We start from the raw sequence: 19,647 nt of genomic DNA on the forward strand, positions 1-19,647 counted from the left end.
GAACTTTAACATACATAAATATTTAAAAAAGGAAGAGGAACAGGTGAGGGTAGGATACAGCAATGTGCTTGTTGAACAAGCGTCCTGGCTGGTCTCATTAGCATTCTCCAGGGTTAGAAAAGGACAGAGCACTCAGCAGGATTAGGAAGTAAATAGAGCAAGAGAGAGATTAAATGTAGCCCCCTACCCCCACCATCCCACTTCCCTTCTCCTATAAATAATGTTCATCAGTTTGCGGCCGGCACTGCTGTTCACACTTAGACATCAAGATATTCCCAGGGAAACCCCAGAGCAAGGTGTGCAAAGGTCGAGACACTGAATCTGTACAACCCTATTAGGCAGGTATTACTATCCCCATTTAACATTAAGCAGACTGAGGCTCAGAGATACAGAAGCTAAGAGTAAATGGCCTGAGGCCAGCAGCTAGTAAGGGACACGGCTGGGGTGTCAACATGGCATTCAGGGACCCAAGTCCAAAGTTACTACACTGAGGTGGCCCCACTTACCCCCAATCAGCAGCCCTAAATCCTAGAAGACCACAGCTGAATGCGCCAGGAAAACTGTCAGTGAGAAGTATTGGTAAAGGCATAAAGTAAGTCTGCCAAGATGGAGGGGAGGGGCGCCTGGGGTGCTCAGTCGTTAGGCGTCTGCCTTCGGCTCAGGTCATGGTCCCAGGGTCCTGGGATCGAGCCCCGCATTGGGCTCCCTGCCCCGTGGGAAGCCTGCTTCTCCCTCTCCCAACTCCCCCTGCTTGTGTTCCTGCTGTCGCTCTCTGTCAAATAAATAAAATCCTTTAAAAAAAAAAAGATGGAGGGGAAAAGGAATTCTAAAATCATTCAAGACATTGAGAAGCACATGGCTGTCCTCTCCTCCTTCCAAAGCAAGTTCTTTATTGTCCAACCAATCAACAATTGTTTAATGAGGCCTAGCACTGTACTAGGTACACTGTACTAACCATAAATACAAAAGTGTAAGACACAGTCCCTGCCAATTTGAGGCATACAACCTAAATATTTCTCAGGAATTACTCCATGGTTAAAAACTAAATCTGGACTTGGATGCCAGTATTGCAATGAACATTCTTTCAAGTCAATATTTTAAAGAAAAACATTACACCCCACATGTATCATGGTATGAAACTTTTTCCTAGTAATATCAACTTCATTATCAATAAACAAGGTTTACTTTTGTTAAAATTCACCTTACATTCCCCTCCTCTGTAATTTGAATAAACATTTTTCTTGAAAAAGGAATTTTCAAAGGTGAAGTAGGGGAAGCGCGTAGGTACACATTTGGCCAACAGCTGTTTGCGCAAACGAGCTCTAGGCTACCGTGTGAAACCGAGCTCATCCCCAGGCCTTTCTGTGAATATTTTGAAGACAACATAAAGCACGTCTCCACATAGGACATTATTGCCACCCAGAAAAGGGAGTCAGCACCGTGGAGAGCAGTCAGGATTAGACATTTTTCATAGCAAAATTTAGCACCAACTCGGGCAATAACAGGGGTTGCCGGGAATTTCATCTCCAAAATGAACCTCTCGATCCTCTCTCACTCTCAGAACTCAGTGTGTGGTTCTGGGAACAGAAACTAACCAAAACCGTAAGTCAAATGGAGACAACTGAACTTGGTGACGATTCCATCCCAGGAGTGAACCTCCTGCTTCGAGCATAGAACATTCAGCACAGAGCAGAGAAGTGGGAGCAGCAGTCTCAGGAGCCTGAAACCCGAGGTGGTGATACAAGGACACAAACACGACCTTCACCTCCCTTCCGACCCTCAGCTCGCTTCCGTAACCCGGCCCTTCACTTGACTGTGTGGCCCCAGTGAAGAGCCTTGGCCTCACACTGGGTTACTTACCCCAAATGGTCTCCATTTAGCTTATAAGAGGCAAACAGGGGAAGGAACTAGCATGAGGGAAGGCCTGGATGATTTTCTAGTGTCAACGGAGTCTTGATACTCTAATGAAAAAGATCTCGAGTTCCTTTAAATAAAGCACATTAAACCAGGAAGAACATAACTTAAGGGAAAAGTTCAAAGCTGAACTTCAACCCTGCGGCAAGCAGGTGCCTTTTTTTCTTGAGGATCGTTTGCTTTAAAGCACTGAAAAGTGAGTTGCTAGCTCCGGCAGTGATGGGGAAGAATGACAGGCCCTTCCTCTTTTACAAAAGGCCACCAAAGTCCAACAGGACCCCAGGCAGGCAGCCGCCAGACCCAGGACGGCACAGCTCCACTCGGGCCCCATGCCAGCTCTCCTCCTCCCGCCCACCCCCAGAGCCTCTAGGAAGGTCGTGCGCTAGGAAAGCCCTATGGACCCCTCCATCACCTCCTAAGCTGACCCTTAATCCTGAAATGGAAGGTAGCATTTAAAATGTAACACTGGTTTTTCTTCAAATGTAAGCCTGGTTTTCTTCTAGCACGTCTAAGGCACGGTGTGAGAACGCTGCTCCCACTCCCAGCCACACACCCATCCTCGGCTCCTCACACGCACACACGCACACAGAAGAGGCCAGCTGACTTTGCCACAATGCACAGGGAATGGAGCGCTTCCGATCACTTCTGCGTTTTGAGCTGGTTGGAGAGCCAGTCCAGGCCTTCGTAAAGCCCATCTCCACTGGTGGCACAAGTGGCCTGAATGTACCAGTTTCTCTGGCGGAGGGAATGTAAGCCGAGCTTGTCTGTTATTTCTGCTGCGTTCATGGCATTGGGAAGATCCTTGAAAAAGCAAATTCAAAAAAAAAAAAGTCAGTTTATAATGATGCATTTGTGTAATGAAATATGCTCTTCTCCCAAAACTTTAGTCACAGTCTTAGCTCAGCTGATCCTCAATTTCTCTCTCTCCCTCTGACCTCCCAACTCCACATCGGGAAAACCCACTGGCTCTGCCATCAAAACAGACGCAGGATCTGACCACTTCTTGCCACCTCCACAGCTACCCACCCGATCCCACCACCATTTCTAACTTGGGGTACTGACAAAACTTCTGAACTGGTCTCCTTGCTCCTGTGCTTGTTCCCCTCAGGTCTATGCTCAAGCCAGTGAAAGTCAGAGCAAGTCATTCTTTCAAAACCCTGTAGCGGATCCATCTCTCTCAGGGGAAGAACTGGAGTCCTCCCGGTGGTCTGCAAGGCCTTCAGGACCCGAGCTCCCAGGACCCCTCCCTAATTGTCCTGCTTCATCTTTTCAAATGCAGCACTCACCACACGTTACTGTATTATAAAACTGACTTATTTGCTATGTTGATGACTTATTATTTGTCTCCAACTAGAACGCAAGCTTTACAAGAGCAGGAATTTCTATCTTGTCCTCTGATAAATTCCAAGTTCCTAGAACCGTGCCTGGCACACACTAAGGTAGATCTAGAGATATTGATATGGAATGACATCAAAATATGCTAAGTGAAAAAGGAGGTGGATCTCCAGAACGTAAATATGAATACAATCATATAACTGCTTACACAGAGAAAGTTGTCTCTCTGAAAAAAGAAGAAATTTAACAATATTATTTTACCCTGAAGAGCGAGGCAAGAATATTTCACTTGGTATTCTAAACTGCCGCCAGATTTACACCATGAGCATGTTCTGCTTTTATAATTAAAAAGAACAAGTGTCATTATCTTTTTGAAAGTCCATTATGTTCACGAGTGAAATTCGGGACTGGCATCGAACCTAACAGTAGGGTAAAGACTGAGCGAATGACGGTCCAGCCACCCATTTAAAATCATGTTTACAGGGGCGCCTGGGTAGCTCATTCGGTCCCGATCAGCTTAGGTCTTGATCTCAAAACAGGGTCATGAGTTCAAGCCCTGCATTTGGCTCATGCTGGGTGTGGAGCCTATTTAAAATATAATTAAAATAAAATAAAATAAAAAAAATAAAATAAAATAAAATAAAATATAAAATAAAGCAAAATAAAATAAAACAAAATAAAATAAAATAAAATAAAATATAAAACAAAATCATGTTTACAAAGAGCTGGAGGGCAAGAGAAAATGCCTTCGATAAATCTGAAGTGACAAAACAGGATGCAGCCCTGTCAGAAGAGCATGAGCTCAATCGCGTAACGAATGTATTCATGAAGGAAAACACATCACTACCTGATTGAAATCATCTCAGGCTGGTACATTCCACGATGCTACCTTCTTTTCCAAGCTTCAATCCTCTTTGAATCCCAAGACGGGACAGCTCTACATTTGACCTTCCTCCCACTCTTCCTTTACTGCTTTACACTACATTTATGTAAAAGCCCCTTCTCTTCCTTGACAATAGACCCTATATGATGCAACCATCTCTGCCCTCGCTGTCCCCCCACCCCCCCGGCCCTCTGTTCCAGCTGTGCTGGCTGCCGTGCTTTTCCTAGCCCCACTCGGCTCCCTTCCTGCTGGCCTTCAGGTCTGCTCCGATGTCATCTTATCATGGAGGCATTCTGGCCCTTTCCCACATCCAGCCTGCCCCCTTCCTCTGCTTACCTTCTTCTACCACACTTCCAGCAGACACATTACATATTACTTACTTGACTGACTCTCCTGCCACTAGAATGGAAACTCCATGAACACAGGGATTTTTGTCTGTCTTGCTGCTCACTGCTATGTCACCAATACCTAAAACAATGCCTGGATCTTAGCAGATGCTCAATTCATATTTGTTGAGTGAATGAACAGAAGACATAAGCTAAAAAGGAGGTGGAGGGGGGTGCTTGGCTGGCTTAGTCGGTAGGACATGCTACTCTTGATCTCGGGGTTGTGAGTTCAAGCCCCACGTTGGGCCTAGAGCTTACTTAAAAAAAAAAAAAAAAAGGAGGTGGAGGGAAAGGTTATGGTAGGGGCTAGAGAGAGGGAGGCAGACATCTAATTTAAATATCTGTATTTTTAAGTGAACGTCTGGCAGCAATTTCGGTCCCAGTACTCAGAAAGCCAATAATATACCTGTTTATTTACAAACACCAATAAGACTGCATCTCTGAGCTCATCTTCTGCTAACATTCTCGTTAATTCTTCTCGGGCTTCATTGACTCGCTCTCTATCATTACTGTCGACCACAAAAATCAGACCTGGAAAGAAATCACAAGCATGTTGGTGATCCGAATCTGGAAAGGGCAAGAGGTTTCTGCATCCTTACAGCTTCTCCCGACTTACGCGTATGGTTTCACTGAAAGCAATCAGCTGAGGAAGGACATGTACTCTCCAGAGTTAAGAGAGCCTGCCGCGCACACAGTGCACCAGCTTATCTTCAGAAGCATCCAGGCCTTCCCCAGGTTCATGCTTAATCACTTCACTTCTACATCCTGTTTACATAACGAAGTCCCAATAAAAACCAGGGACATCAAAGTTCAGATAAGCATCCCTGGTTGGCAACACCCTGCAGAAGTCATGCATCAGGGGGCTGGAGGTGGTGCGTCCTGATGCCACAGGGAAAGGACAATGTTCTGGGAACCCCCCCACATTTTCAGCAGGTGTCTGAAGGGAGGGAGTCTTGTGCCCCTAACCTGTGAAGTCTGGCCCAACTCCAGGAAGCTGGTGTCAGGAAAGCTTTGCAGAACCCCATACTAGACAGCATTGGAGAAATCCCCAGGAAGCAAGAGTCTAAGCCAAGCCAGCTGCCCCCCTGCACAGAAATGGCTGCTATCACACTGGCTGGAGGGAGCGGTGGGGCAAGACGATCTCCAGAGCATTCCACAGGGGGAAATCCAACATACACACAAATACAGAACAGGGAAGACCCTCTCAGCAGTAGTCCCTGAGGCAATAATGATAGTAAGAATCTGGTGGTTAGCTGACAATAAGCCCTCTGTGCGACAAAAATGTGAAGCAGCTGCCAGAACTAATGTGCTCCTAGGCTGTATCAAGAGCAGTGATGGCAGCTCAGTTTCTAGGACATGAGCAAGAAAAGGCCTTTTCTCCATCATCCGACAATCAGAACACCCTGTGACTATTCCGTGGTCGCTGCTAGACCCCACACTCTAAAACACAGGCGAACTGGTAGGATTCAAAGAATGACTAGGATGGCCAAGGAACGAGATACCATGTCAGACGAAAAAGAACTGATATACTGGGGATATGTTATCGAGAGAAAAGACCCATTGGAAGGACTGACAGCTGTCTTTACATATCTAAAGAGCTATGCCATAAAGAGAGGTTCAACTTGTTTTATGTAGCTCTAATTGTACATTTACGCATTTCCCTAGCATTTCCCTACCTGCCGTCTGCCGCAGGGCTGACTGGTCACCCTCCCACTTCCTGGTGGGTTCAGCCAATAGGAAGAGCCCTGGCTGTACATTCGTATACTTTTCTATCTTTTGGAATTTTGAACCATATATATGTATGGCCATTTAACGAATTAAAATAACTGAACCTACAATCAAGGAGAAAAATCCTTCCATGTGAGAACTGGAAATGGACCATTTTATGCACTCTATATATCAACTAAGAAATCATATAAACAGTTCAAATTTCAATCTATACAAGTGAGCCTAAGTGAACACACAGTTAAGTGTCTTAATGGAGAGCTAAAAGCTACCATTAAGTCTGTCATACTCAATACTGATGAAAAAATTTTAAATTAAGAAAGACCGCTTGACCTTTGAGAAGCTGGCAGGAGAAACAGGGGCAGCATCCAAGGCTACTTCTGGCTGAGATGTCTGAACCCACCACAGACAGCAAATCCATTCTTCAAACAGTCCCCATTTGCTAGTTTCAAAAAGAGTCTAACTGGCCCACCCCAGGGCCCTAAATCATAGCCAGGTGGCCGCCATCACAGCAAGTTACTGAAGTTCCATAAAATTGGGCTTGGTATGAATAGAAGATTGAAAACAAAAAGGCATTTCAACTTGGTGACTGAATGTGACTCTACCTCGAGCAGGCAAAAGGACTCCTACCAGAGAATGAGGAAGTAAAACCTCTCAGAATTTGGGTTTGGTGATGGTTAATTCTCTGTGTCAACTTGACTGGGGCCACGGGGTGCCCAGACGTTTGGTCTAACGTTATTCTGGGTGTGTCTGTGAGGGTGTTTCTAGCTGAAGTTAATAACGTTTAAATCAGTAGACTGAGTAAAGCAGACTGTCTCTCCCAGCGTGGCGGGGGGGGGGCTCTCCAATCCACTGAATGCCTGAAAAGAGCGTAAGAGGAGTGAAGTCTCTGCCTGACCATCCTGGAGCTGGTCTTCTGCCCTTGGACTGGATCTTCCACCTTTGGCTCTCCCGGTTCCCCTGCTTGCCAAATGTAGATCCTGGGACTGCTCAGGCTCTGTAACCATGTGAGCCAATTCCTCATAATTAATCTGATAAACATATATATGTCTGTGTGTATATATCTCTATCTCTATCTCCATCCATCCTATTGGTTCTGTTTCCTCTGGAGAACCCAGACTAATGAAGGCTTCTGAGTGTCTACCTTCCAACCACAGAACTAAGCATTTTACAAAATCAGTCTCATTTAAGCCAAATGATCCAACACAGCAGGTACTACCTCCATTTTATAGATAAGGAAACAGAGAGAAAAGACAAACTTTCCCAAGGTTTCATAGCGGAGCTGTGGTTCAAACCCACGCTTTCTCATTTTATTAAGTAATAAGTAACTGCAACAGTCTGGCCAAAATGGCAAGTGCCAAGCCAAAATAAACAAACCCTCCGGGTATCTAAAGTACTATCTGCAGTGGACTGAAACACAAAGATAGAAAAATCTAAGAGTCATTATGGAAGTTGCTAGGGTATCAAGCTGTTCGTCTGAAGATCAATAAAAGGAAAGAATTAAGCACTTTTTCAGCCTTTGTTATATACACTGTATTTCAGAGAAACCAAGAATTTGAAGGAATTCTTTGTTTAGAAGAATTTCAGCTAACAAATACAGATGAAATGACAAGATCTAGAAAAATCACCGTTCTGTACCTCTGATGAAATAACAGATCTAGGTAATAGTGTTCCATGAATGCTAAAATCAGTACGTGAAAGGGAACTTTGTTTTGGGAGAATTAGGCTGATACCATCTGAACCCACTCAGCATCCCTAAAAGTGTGACGGCCAAACTTCTGTGTTAGGATGTGATACAAAAGGAATCCTTAGCACCACTTGTGAGGTATTCTTGCCGCCAAAATGAACCATAATCAAGCCTCTAGAACTACCATTTTACAAGATATCCCAAGACAAACAAGTAATACCACAGTAATCAGCGAAATCCAGAATGTGGGACAAACACCTAACAAAAACAATGGCACAGAAACAAAGTGCTGGGAGAGGATCTGTTGTAGACTGAGAGACTAAAGGGACAACAAAGAAATGCAATGTGTGAACTTTGGTTCCCGATGCAGACAAATCCAATGTGGAAAAGACATATTTGATACAACTGGAGAAACTCAATTAAGGACTGGGTACTTGGCATGAAAGAATTAATATTAATTTGGGGGGTGTGATAATGGCATGGAGATTATGTGCAGAAAAAAAGGCTTTATCAGTTTGAAATGAAAACTGAAGGATATAGATGTATGAGCAAAAGGCCTCATTTATCATGTCTGGGATTTGTTAGAACATACTCTGGGCAAAACGGTGGTAACTGTGGAAGCTGGGCTACGGGCACAAGGGGGTTCGTTATGTATCCTCTCTCTTTGTTTTGAATTTTCTAACAAAAGTTTAAAAAAAAAGATAAATGCACTATTTTGAGGAAAAATCATCAAATCCAGAGACAAGAACCACAAACCGAACAAAGCGCTGAAACAATGATCTAAAATGTAAAGGGCCAGCTGGCGTGGGCACTGGGTCTGACGAGACAACCGAACACAAGTCTTCACTAGGAAATGCATGCGATGCAAACACCACCAGTTGTGGAATCTTCAAAATTAAGACTCCAAATAAGTTCTAAAGCAAGCGTGGAGACGCCATCTGGTTATGATTCTACAAAAAATCAGGGTACAAAAACGAGGTGAACAGTTTATGGATATTTTGAGAGGCAATATTCTATAAGGTAGCATCGATCCAACACAAAATCCATGGAAAAAAACCTCAAGTAGATTGACGGGGGAGTGGACCCATTAAAACCCCACTTTTAAGAAACCAGTGATAAGGGGATGCCTGGGAGGCTCAGTCAGTTAAGCGTCTGCCTTCAGCTCAGGTCATGATCCCAGGGTCCTGGGATCAAGTCCCACATCAGGCTCCTTGCTCAGCAGGGACCCTGCTTCTCCCTCTGCCGGCTGTTCTCCCTGCTTATGCTCACTCTATCTGACAAATAAATAAAATATGTTTTAAAAAATAATAATAATAGATAAATAAAAAACCAGAAACTAGTGATAAGGAAATAAGGTAATGATCTGGTATACACGTGTTGATTCATGCACTTCTAGAATAGCAGGGCAGCAGGGAGGGACCGTGGCCACACAAGATGCTGGTATGTGGGGTTCCAGCCATGCTTGTTCATCCCTTTCTCACCAGTGGCATGATTTTTAGATATTCTCAATGAGTTTAAAAGAGTTTACTGAACTCAAATTCTCCAAAACCTGGTACTTAGTCTGAGGCACATACAGCTCTCCATTAACCAAAAGATAAAATTCATCAGGATAGCCATTTTTTAACTAGTCTGCATTAAGAGCAGTTTTCTATGTAGGGCATTAATGCCCAAGTACTTTTTCTAGGAAGGCAGGGACCATTTTCCAAAAAGAAACCTCCCCAGTAAGTGTAAGTGGGTCATCAGAAGAGAAGGAATGACTGACAGTCCAAATAAAGCAGAACACAAAGTTCTGCTTCAAGCATCCATCTTTAGACACATTTAATACAAATGGGTCCGAGGCCATAGACTGGACAATCTTTACCTTGGGTGTTCTGGAAATAATGTCGCCACAAAGGTCTGATTTTGTCCTGGCCACCAACATCCCAGACCGTGAAGCTGATATTTTTATATTCTACTGTTTCCACATTGAAGCCTAAATTGGGAAGATGAAGAAAATTTTTAATGAAGGCTTGTTGAACAATTCAAATGAATTTCAGCTAATATTTGGACGCTACTTTTAATTTACAAAGCAACTTGATAGTCAAAGATCTTTAGCTCACAGGGGGCACCTGGCTGGCTCAGACTCATCAAGAGTTGCATCTCAACTCATTGAGATGCAACTCTTGATCTCGGGGTCTTGAGTTCAAGCCCCACATTGCACTTACTTAAAAAAGAAAAAGAAAAAAAGATCTATAGCTTACAAAAAGACTCTATTAGTCAGCTCTGCTGTTCCATTCATCAGCACCCGTGTCTCCAACCTTCTCTACTCTCTCCAACTTCACACGTCCCCTCTTTCTCCCAGCAGATCTTACAGCGTACTTCAGAGCAAACAGAAGCCATTAATGAGACTGACTCCCACCTCCCACCACACAGCGTAGAAACCGACCTACGTCTGTACCCATACTTTTTTCTCTCCCTCTTAGAAGAGAAGGGGGCATCTATCCAATGCCGATTCCATCCACCCATACAGTCTGGAACTCTCCGAAGTCTCCAACCTGTTCTTCTCAGCATGCTTAAGTCTTTACACCTTTCAAAAAAGCCCTTCCTTGACTCCACATCTTCCACCTGCTATCACCGCCAAACTTCTCTAAGAAGCTTAGTTACATTCACTGCACCCACTGTGTCACCTCTCACCCAAGAACACCTTCTGCTTCACCATGTTACATAGCTGGCCTTACCAAGGTGAGCAACGATCACCATGTCAATAAATCCAACAGATGCTCTTCAGTTCTTGCATAATTTGATTTTATATCTGACACTACTGCTCACTCCCTTCTTGAAACTCTTCCCTGGTTTCCCATTTTCATTGTATTTCTATGGCTGAACCTTCTTGGTCTACTCAGTGAGCTCAACCACATTTGATTGATCCTTAAGTGATGGAGTTCCTATGATTCTGTCCTGCCCCATTCATTCTCCTCTTTCCACAGCCCCAAGAGGTAATCTCATTCACTCATGGGGCTTCATTACCACCTTTCTGCTAACAACTCTCAAATTTACATTATCCCATCCCAGATCTCCTAAGCTTCAGGCTCATAATCTAACCTCTATCCAACATCTTTGATTAGATGTCTGAAAGGCTCCAATGAGGCATTATGTCAAAACTGAACATAAGATCCCCACCCCTCTAGGGATGCCTGGGTGGCTCAGTTGGTTGAATGTCTGACTCTTGATCTCAGCTCAGGTTTTGATCTCAGGGTCATGAGTTCAAGCCCCCCATTTTGCTCCAAGCAGGGAAAGGAGCTACTTAAAAACAAACAAACAAAGATCCCCGCCCCTCTAAGCTGCTCCTCTCTAGTTGCTCCTGTACTGACTTCATCCCACAAGCTGGGAATCTGGGCAGCAACCCTGACACTCCCAACACTCTCACCCCTAAACATCTCATTTTCAAATCTTATCAATTCAACCTCCTAAATATCTAATAGTCACCCGAACCCAAGAGACAGTAGCCTCAATTATTGAAGGGACCTAACTAATCTATCTGCAGCTACTCGTCCTCTCTCCATCCACTTACCATTTTCCAGCCAAAACTCTCAAAACACATTATGTGGCCATATCACTTCCCTACACATTTATGCTTGACTGAAATATTTAAAATAGGGGAAAAAAACTAATCTCTCCTTGGCTTCCCACACCCAAATCCCAAACATGACCGTCAAGGTCCACCACAACCTGGGCCTGCTCACTTTCCATATCTCACTTTGAGTCATGCCTTGTTTTAGTGAGGGGCACTCACTACGTTGCAGCAATCTCAATTCTTGCTAAATAAATGTATAAATTCAATGCCATTCTAATCCTAAAGTGATGAGGGAAGGGAGGTAGGGTAGGAAATTAGCAAAATGATCTTAAGTGTAACCTGGAAAAATAAGCAAGTAAACGTAACCAGGAACTCTCTGAAAACAGATAAAATTATTTTTAAAGATATTATCAAAACTCAGTTAATACGTGAAATAATTAAGTTCAAATGACTACAACAGGGAGTTGCCCAGAAAAACACACACACCCCCATGAAAACTTAGTATATGATAAAGAAGGCATTTATTTATTTTTTTTTTTAAAGATTTTATTTATTTGACAGAGAGAGACACAGCGAGAGAGGGAACACAAGCAGGGGGAGGGGGAGAGGGAGAAGCAGGCTTCCCCGCGGAGCAGGGAGCCCGATGCGGGGCTCGATCCCAGGACCCCGGGACCATGACCTGGGCCGAAGGCAGACGCCCAACGCCTGAGCCACCCAGGCACCCCGATAAAGAAGGCATTTAATATCAGCATGGATGGGGCACCTGGGTGGCTCAGTCAGAAGAGCATGCGACTCTTTATCTCGGGGTCTTGGGTTCAAGCTCTACGTTAAGTGTAAAGATTACTTAAATAAATAAAAAACTTGGGGCGCCTGGGTGGCTCAGTCGTTAAGCGTCTGCCTTCGGCTCAGGTCATGTAGGATCGAGCCCCGCATCGGGCTCCCCGCTCCGCGTGGGAAGCCTGCTTCTCCCTCTCCCACTCCCCCTGCTTGTGTTCCCTCTCTCGCTGTGTCTCTCTCTGTCAAATCAATAAATCAATAAAATCTTTAAAAAATAAATAACTTTAAAAAAATTTTTTAAATAAAATTAAATTAAGTACAATTAAAAAGTCAGCTCCTCAATCACACCAGCCACATTTCAAGTGTTCAACAGCCACTTGTGGCTACGGCTACCATCCTGGACCAGCATGGACACAGAACACTTCTATCACTGCAGAACGTTCTATCGTACAACACTGGCCTACTCATTTGAAAAATATAAATCCCTACCTTACTCATAACAGAAAAATAAACCTCAAATAAATAAAATATTTCAATGTTTTTTAAAATAAAAATAACACAGAAATACTGGTGAATACTTTTATGACCTTGGAGTGAGGAAGACCTATCTAAAAGTGATACCAAAGCTAAAAAAAAAAAATTTGGGGGGCGCCTGGGTGGCTCAGTTGGTTAAGCGACTGCCTTCGGCTCAGGTCATGATCCTGGAGTCCCGGATCGAGCCCCGCATCGGGCTCCCTGCTCAGCAGGGAGTCTGCTTCTCCCTCTGACCCTCTTCCCTCTCATGCTCTCTATCTCTCTCTCTCAAATAAATAAAATCTTTAAAAAAAAAAAAATTTGGTGGGGTGCCTGGGTGCCTCAGTCAGTTAAAGTCAGTTAAGCATCTGCCTTTGGTTCAGGTCCTGACCTCAGGCTCATGGGCTTGAGCGCTGCATCAGGCTCCACACTTATCAGGGAGACTGTTAGTCCCTCTACCCCTCCACCCCCCACTTGTACATTCTCTCTCTCTCAAATAAATAAAATCTTAAAAAAAAAAATTGGTAAATTTGACTACATAAAATTCTATATGGCAAAACACAGAAAAAAATGAGGTTGAAAGACAATTGACTAGAAAACTAACACATGACAAGAGTTGTTTCTGACCCATGATGTCCTTCTTCAAATTGTTAAGAGACATATAAACATGCCAACAAAAAGAAAAAAAACAGTAGAACCAAATTAAAATCAAGTCATAGACTGGAGTGCCTGGCTGGCTCAGTTGGTAGAGCACTCGACTCTTAATCTCAGGGTTGTGAGTTCAAGCCCCACATTGGGCATGGAGACTACTTAAAAAATAAATAAATAAGGGGCACCCGTGTGGTTCAGTTGGTTAAGCGTCCGACTCTTGATTTCTGCTCAGGTCGTGATCTCAGGGTTGTGGGATTAAGCCTCACACCGGGCTCTGTGCTCAGAGGGGAGTCTGCTTAAGATTCTCTCTCCCCCTTTCGCTACTCCTCCCCTGTCATGAGCACACATGCTCTCTCTCAAATAAGTAAGTAAAAGCTTAAAAACTAAATAAATAAAATTGAGTACAGAACAAATACAAATGGCCAACGGATGTTTGAATATATTCACTTACAGTAAAAGAAATTCCAATAAAAATCAGTGTTTTTTTTCCCTCCCCATCAGATTGGCAAATTCCCTGGAGATGAACACTTTTTAATAGTTGGTGACACAACCTTTTTGGAGAGAAGTTTGGCAATGTGTACCCACATTTTAAATGTACATAAGGGTTTTTTTTTAAGTAAATTCTGTGCCCAACGTGGGGCTTGAATTTACGACCCCGAGATCAAGAGTGACATGCTCTACGGACTGAGCCAGCCATGTGCCCCTAAGTGTACATTAGGTTTTTCTGTTTTGGTTTGGTTTATTTACTTATTTCTCAGAGAGAGAGAGAGAACAAGCAGGGGGATCGGCAGGCAGAGGGAGAAGCAGGCTCCCCGCTGAGCAGGGAGCCCGACGTGGGACTTAATCCCAGGACCCCAGGATCACGACCCGAGCGGAAGGCAGACGCTTAACCAACTGAGCCACCCAGGCATCCCTAAATGTACATTACTTTTAACAATTCTTCCTCCAGAAATTACTACAAGGAGTAAAGTTTGTGTTTGCAAAAAAAGAACCACTGTAAATAACTGAAACAACTGTCAATGGAAATTCATTAAAAATACAGTCATATAATGGAATACTATCCAGTTATTAAAATTTGATGTTGATGTTAATCTGTATCAGTTGTTATTTAAGCCCCGAAACTTAGGGACTTAGAATAATGAACCCAACAATTCTGTGGGTTTCTTGGGCTTCCCCCTGTAGTCACATCCAGCTATGGAGTCCCCTGAGCAGTGGACTGGCCCATCTCTCTCCAGGTGGTCTTTTCATTTTTGAGCATCCTCTTAGGGTGGTGGCAATGTTCCAAAAGTACAAGCCTCAAGGCACAAGCACTTATTCATTCAATCTTTGAATTACATTTACTGATGTTCCCTTGGCCAAAGCAAGCCATGTGGGCAAGCTCAGCAACACTGTAGAAGGGGATTGCACATGAGGGTGGACACTGAGGGGGATGATGCACTGGGGGCCATTAGTTTCACAATCTACAAGACCGGTATCCCATTCATTCACCAAATATTTACTGGACAGCTACTATGTGCCAGGCATTCTGCCAGGGGCTTGAGAACAATGGTGAAAATGACAGACATGGTTCCTGCCCTTATCTACACACCACTGGAAGGAAGAGAAGTGGGCAAGCAATGGCAAATGTGTTGAGAATTATTAAGAAGTTCCGGTTACTATGGAAACTTTTAACAGGGGAAAACCAGTCCAGGCTATCAGGAAAGGTGTCCCTGATAAATAACGTTTAAACTGAGACCAAAAGAATGAGCTGGTGTTAGCCACATAAAAGGGGAGGAAGTTAAGGAAAAAGGCAGGAAAGCATTCCACAGAGAGGAAATAATGTAGAAAGAGATCCAAACATACTGTTTAATGCAAAGTTTGAAAACAGAATGCATACGATTTTACAAAGATATTCACCAAAATCTTAACAGTAGTGTTTTTTAACACTTGTTTATGTTTTGCTGTATGTCTAACATTATGGAAGCATGAGTAATTTTTATAATTGGAGAAAACCAAGCAATTATGCTATTTTCATTTTGGACTAATAACATTTTTTAAATTGTGGGTGTGAACGTTTTCTCCAGCTGGTTTCCTCCTTCTCCAAATGTTGCAATCTCTGAAACTACTGCCCAAGTTGGAAGTTGATCATTTGGTTCCTGTGACTAATCCAACATTCTGAACACTACTGACTTCACATGTCATCCCATGGGGCCTATTCTCACTCAGGAGTTTGGATCTAGAGGCAGTTTTTAAGGCAAAGATTAAGTCCTATCAAACCTGCCTTTGCAAAATCCTCAAATGGCCCACAAAACACAGTGCTGGTTCGCAGGAATAACTCCACTGCCAGGTTCTCCTCTAGCACTAGAACAAAGCAGATTCTTCAGCTGGACACCAACTCAAGTAATTGGCTTGAGCCAGAGTGAAGGAAATCACACTGCATCTTTAAACCCTAGGAACATACTTCCTGTGGACATGCTTCCACTTAGAAAGGCCAGCTGGAAGGAAGATGGGCTGAAGAGGCAACAGCAGATTCCCAGCTCCCATCTCAGGCTTAGGCTGGGACACACACTAATTGAGTGGAATAGAGGGCATAACTGCCCTCCCTGGTTGTCTGTTTAAGCTTTTATTTTTAAGTAATCTCTACACCCGAAGTGGGGCTCAAACTCAAAACCCCGAGATCAAGAGTCGCAAGCTCTGGGGCACCTAGGCGGCTCAGTCAGTTAAGCATCGGAATCTTGGTTTCAGCTCAGGTCATGATCTTGGGGTCCTGAGATGCCCCACGTTAGGCTCCGCGCTCAGTGTGAAGTTGGCTTGGGTTTCTCTCCCTTTCCCTCTGCTCTTCCCCCACAAAGCTAGCTCACCCTCGCTCTCTCTCGCTCTCTCTCTAGAATAAATAAATCTTAAAAAAAAGTCGCAAGCACTACCAACTGAGCCAGCCAGGGACCCCTGCGCCCTCCCTGTTTTAATCATTATCTTTCTTTTTTGCAAGCAGATAAGGTTAATTGTGCTTATCCTAAATGTGTCCCTCTGATTGCCCCATAAACCTAGCAATGGTCCTAGAGATGCCAGGGAGCAATTAGGAAATTCTGTATTACCTAGTTTGGGCCTCAAAAAGTTTACACTCTTGGGGCAGACAAGGTTTTCAGAAAGAGGTATTCAATAATATAAAAGGCATGTAAATGTGTAACATACTAACTTGTAAACTGGTCTCGTCACAGGCCGTGAACATACCTATTGTAGGGATGGTAGTCACAATCTCTCCCAGTTTCAATTTATACAAGATGGTGGTTTTTCCAGCTGCATCCAAACCCACCATAAGAATCCGCATCTCTTTTTTCCCAAATAGACTTTTAAACAGTTTTTCAAAAACGTTCCCCATTGTGACTGAATTCTGTTACCTGAATGAAAAGAAAGGCAAGTCAAGTAATTGTTCTTCACAGAGATATAGAAACACCATACATAAACAAAAGGTTCTATTAGAGGTGACTCCTAGTAAAAAATTTAAACAATTTTAAGTATAATTCGGCCAAGAAAGAGTAGTGTGTCTTGTTTTCAAGGGAAATTCAACTAAGCCTTTTGATGCCTTGCCAGAAAATTCTTTTCCACTGCAGCATCCAAGTGGGTAAGTGGAAACACAGTCTCAATGCTACCACTATGGCAGCAGGCTTTAGTCAGTCTACGTATGGAAGCAGTGCCAAGACAAATACACCTAAACTCTCTTGAAATGAGAACTAATGAAGCAGAGAACCAGTTTATTTAACGGGATGTGAAGCGAAGTCCTTGAGGCAGGTTAAATATCAGTATCTCTTTAGAAATTTAGTTGTTGCCTTTGGCTAGCAAACAGTATCAACACCCAGAAAAGAACCTAAAACAATTTCGGAGGGGAGGAAATACAGCATTGTGACACCACACTGCTAACAGAGAAACTGACTAGGGCAAGAGTTGAGGAGATCCCATAGCATCCAGTGTTGACCATCACCTGACTCTCAACCAATTTCTGTTAACTTTTTATTGAAATGTAATTTCCATACAGATAAAAACACACATGATAACCAAACAGTTCAATGAAATGTCATGAACCAATCAAAATGATGATTACCAGCAACCCAGATCTCCTTGTCTCCCATCCCAGTCATTACCTCCCAAAAGTCACTATATTGACCTCTAACAGCATAAGTGTTCAATATTTTAAAGAAAGGCAATAGTAACCGGCGCCTTGGTGGCTCAGTTGGTTAAGCGACTGCCTTCGACTCAGGTCATGATCCTGGAGTCCCAGGATCGAGTCCCGCATCGGGCTCCCTGCTCAGCGGGTCCCCCTCTCACGTGCTCTCTCTCATTCTCTCTCTCTCAAATAAAATCTTTAAAAAAAAAAAAGGCAATAGTAAAGACAGACTAGCTTTGCAGAAATTTATTCTACAGTCTTTTAACACATCAGCCTATTTGAAGTGTGAGCCTGACATTCTAAAGACTTAAAAGTAGTCCTATGCCTGCACCTCTAACCAAGCTCCTGAAAGTCTACAAAGATTCTTCAAAAATAAAAAAAAGTCCTTGTTCCAAAGACTATGATTTTCCTTTCAAACTGCTAACCAGGGGTGCCTGAGTGGCTCAGTCGGTTATGTGCCAGACTCTTGATTTCAGCTCAGGTCATGATCTCAGGGTGGTGAGATCCAGCCTGTCATTGGGCTCTGCGCTGGGCGTAGAGCCTGCTTAAGATTCCCTCTCCCCCTCCCCAAAATAAGTAAATAAAATAAACTGCTAGCCAAAGAAAAACTTTACTGCCTGGCAGAACAGAGGGAAAATGCAACAAGGACAGCCAACCTCTCATTCATCTGGACCCTAGTGATCTCAAAGGGGAGGTCACGAAATTCCAGAGGCCCCACATCTAAAATTCAACGGTTTCCCGCGGTGGCTTAACATGGATGACGTCCAAGCATACACCATTCCATTCTACGACCAGAGAAAAGCAGAGCATTTGTCCCGTATATAAATGAAGTAAAAGTGAACTGCTACAACCAAAGAATGATGAATGTTTTAACCATTCATAGTAGGTCGGCATGTAAAGTATATAAACGTCCGGAGCACTGCAGCAGTCAAAATCTTTTTGGGCAACAAAACTCGAGATGCCTTGTCTTTGTTTCCGAAAAAAGACAAAGCGCATAGATGAGAAAGACTATAAGGAACGTCCTAGAAGTGGAGGGGGGAATACTTCCCACTTAAGATGTCCTTTGAGGCAAATACTCCTGCTCGATTCCCCCTCCCAACTATACACAGTATATCACCGAGGTTTTTCCCTGCTGCTTCTCTTTTCCTCTTCTTCCCACTCATCTGCCAGAGGTGCCCAAATCCCGCTGAGCCTGTAGAGACCCTCTGGGGAAAAACGTCCCCGACCCTGGCGCCTCTTCGGCCCGCTCACTCTTCCCTGCCACAAGCACCAACTATCCATCAGGGAGGAAAGGCGGCGAGACCCCCAGGGCACTAACGGGAGCGGGTGGCCGAGGGGGCGTGCGCGGTGGGCGGGCGGGCGGGCACGCGCGCCGGCTCCTCGGGAAGAGCCCGGAACGCCTTTTCTGCCCACCCGCCAAGCCGCTCCCCCTCGAGGTATCGGCCCTCGAGAGAGAGAGCGGAGGACCACGGGTGCAACGCGCCAAGCTTCCCTGGACTCCCGACAGCGCCGGCCCCACAGAGGGTGAAGAAGAGGCAAGGGAGCCCAACCCCTTTCCGCAGGCCAACCGCCACTCTCTGGTTTCCCGCTCGCTGATGGTGCGGAAATCCAGCCAGGCCTTAAGTGCTGCCGCCCCTTCTCCCCAGCCCGCGACTCACCTGCCGCCGCACTAAGCACGGTTACCCACACCACTGCCTTTCGGATTTCGGCTCCCTCTGCAAAATGGCGACTGGCGCGGAGGCGGGAACCACAACCAACCAATCACCCACCGCCTCTTGGAGCTTTCGTACCAATGACCTCGAAGTTCCGTGAGTGACGACATGTCTGGCCAATGCAAAGGACAATTAGAGCCTGGTCGGAGGAGGCCCGCCCCTCGCGACCTAGGCGACGGCACGAAGCTCTGAAAATGCCGGGTTCATCTTCCAATGACAGCTCCCCGCGTCCCGGTGAGACACTTCCCATAACGCCCCGCCCCAATGCCGTACGCGACCAATCAGAAAAGTCAAAGGATTTCCGATTTGCTCCGCCAATCAACTCGGAAAAATCCCGGGGATTGAACAAATCCCGGGAGCTTTCGAACCA

At 44.5% G+C, this 19,647-nt stretch overlaps 1 protein-coding gene across 1 annotated transcript; it reads right to left on the reverse strand.

Moving 5' to 3' along the window:
* Positions 1-867: 867 nt before the first annotated feature.
* LOC114196759 (ADP-ribosylation factor 2) lies at positions 868-19,415 on the reverse strand. Its single transcript, XM_028087558.2, has 5 exons — positions 19,224-19,415; positions 16,635-16,801; positions 9,792-9,902; positions 4,925-5,049; positions 868-2,715 (listed from the first exon to the last, which is right to left on the reverse strand). The coding sequence occupies exons 2-5, from the start codon at positions 16,780-16,782 to the stop codon at positions 2,554-2,556; spliced, it is 546 nt and encodes a 181-aa protein (XP_027943359.1). The 5' UTR covers positions 16,783-16,801; positions 19,224-19,415; the 3' UTR covers positions 868-2,553.
* Between the last annotated feature and the right edge of the window lie 232 nt (positions 19,416-19,647).

The sequence above is a fragment of the Eumetopias jubatus genome, unplaced genomic scaffold, assembly GCF_037043125.1.
Source record: "Eumetopias jubatus isolate StellerSeaLion01/CBP00866 unplaced genomic scaffold, mEumJub1_p1.0 scaffold_10, whole genome shotgun sequence".
Lineage (NCBI taxonomy): Eukaryota > Metazoa > Chordata > Mammalia > Carnivora > Otariidae > Eumetopias > Eumetopias jubatus.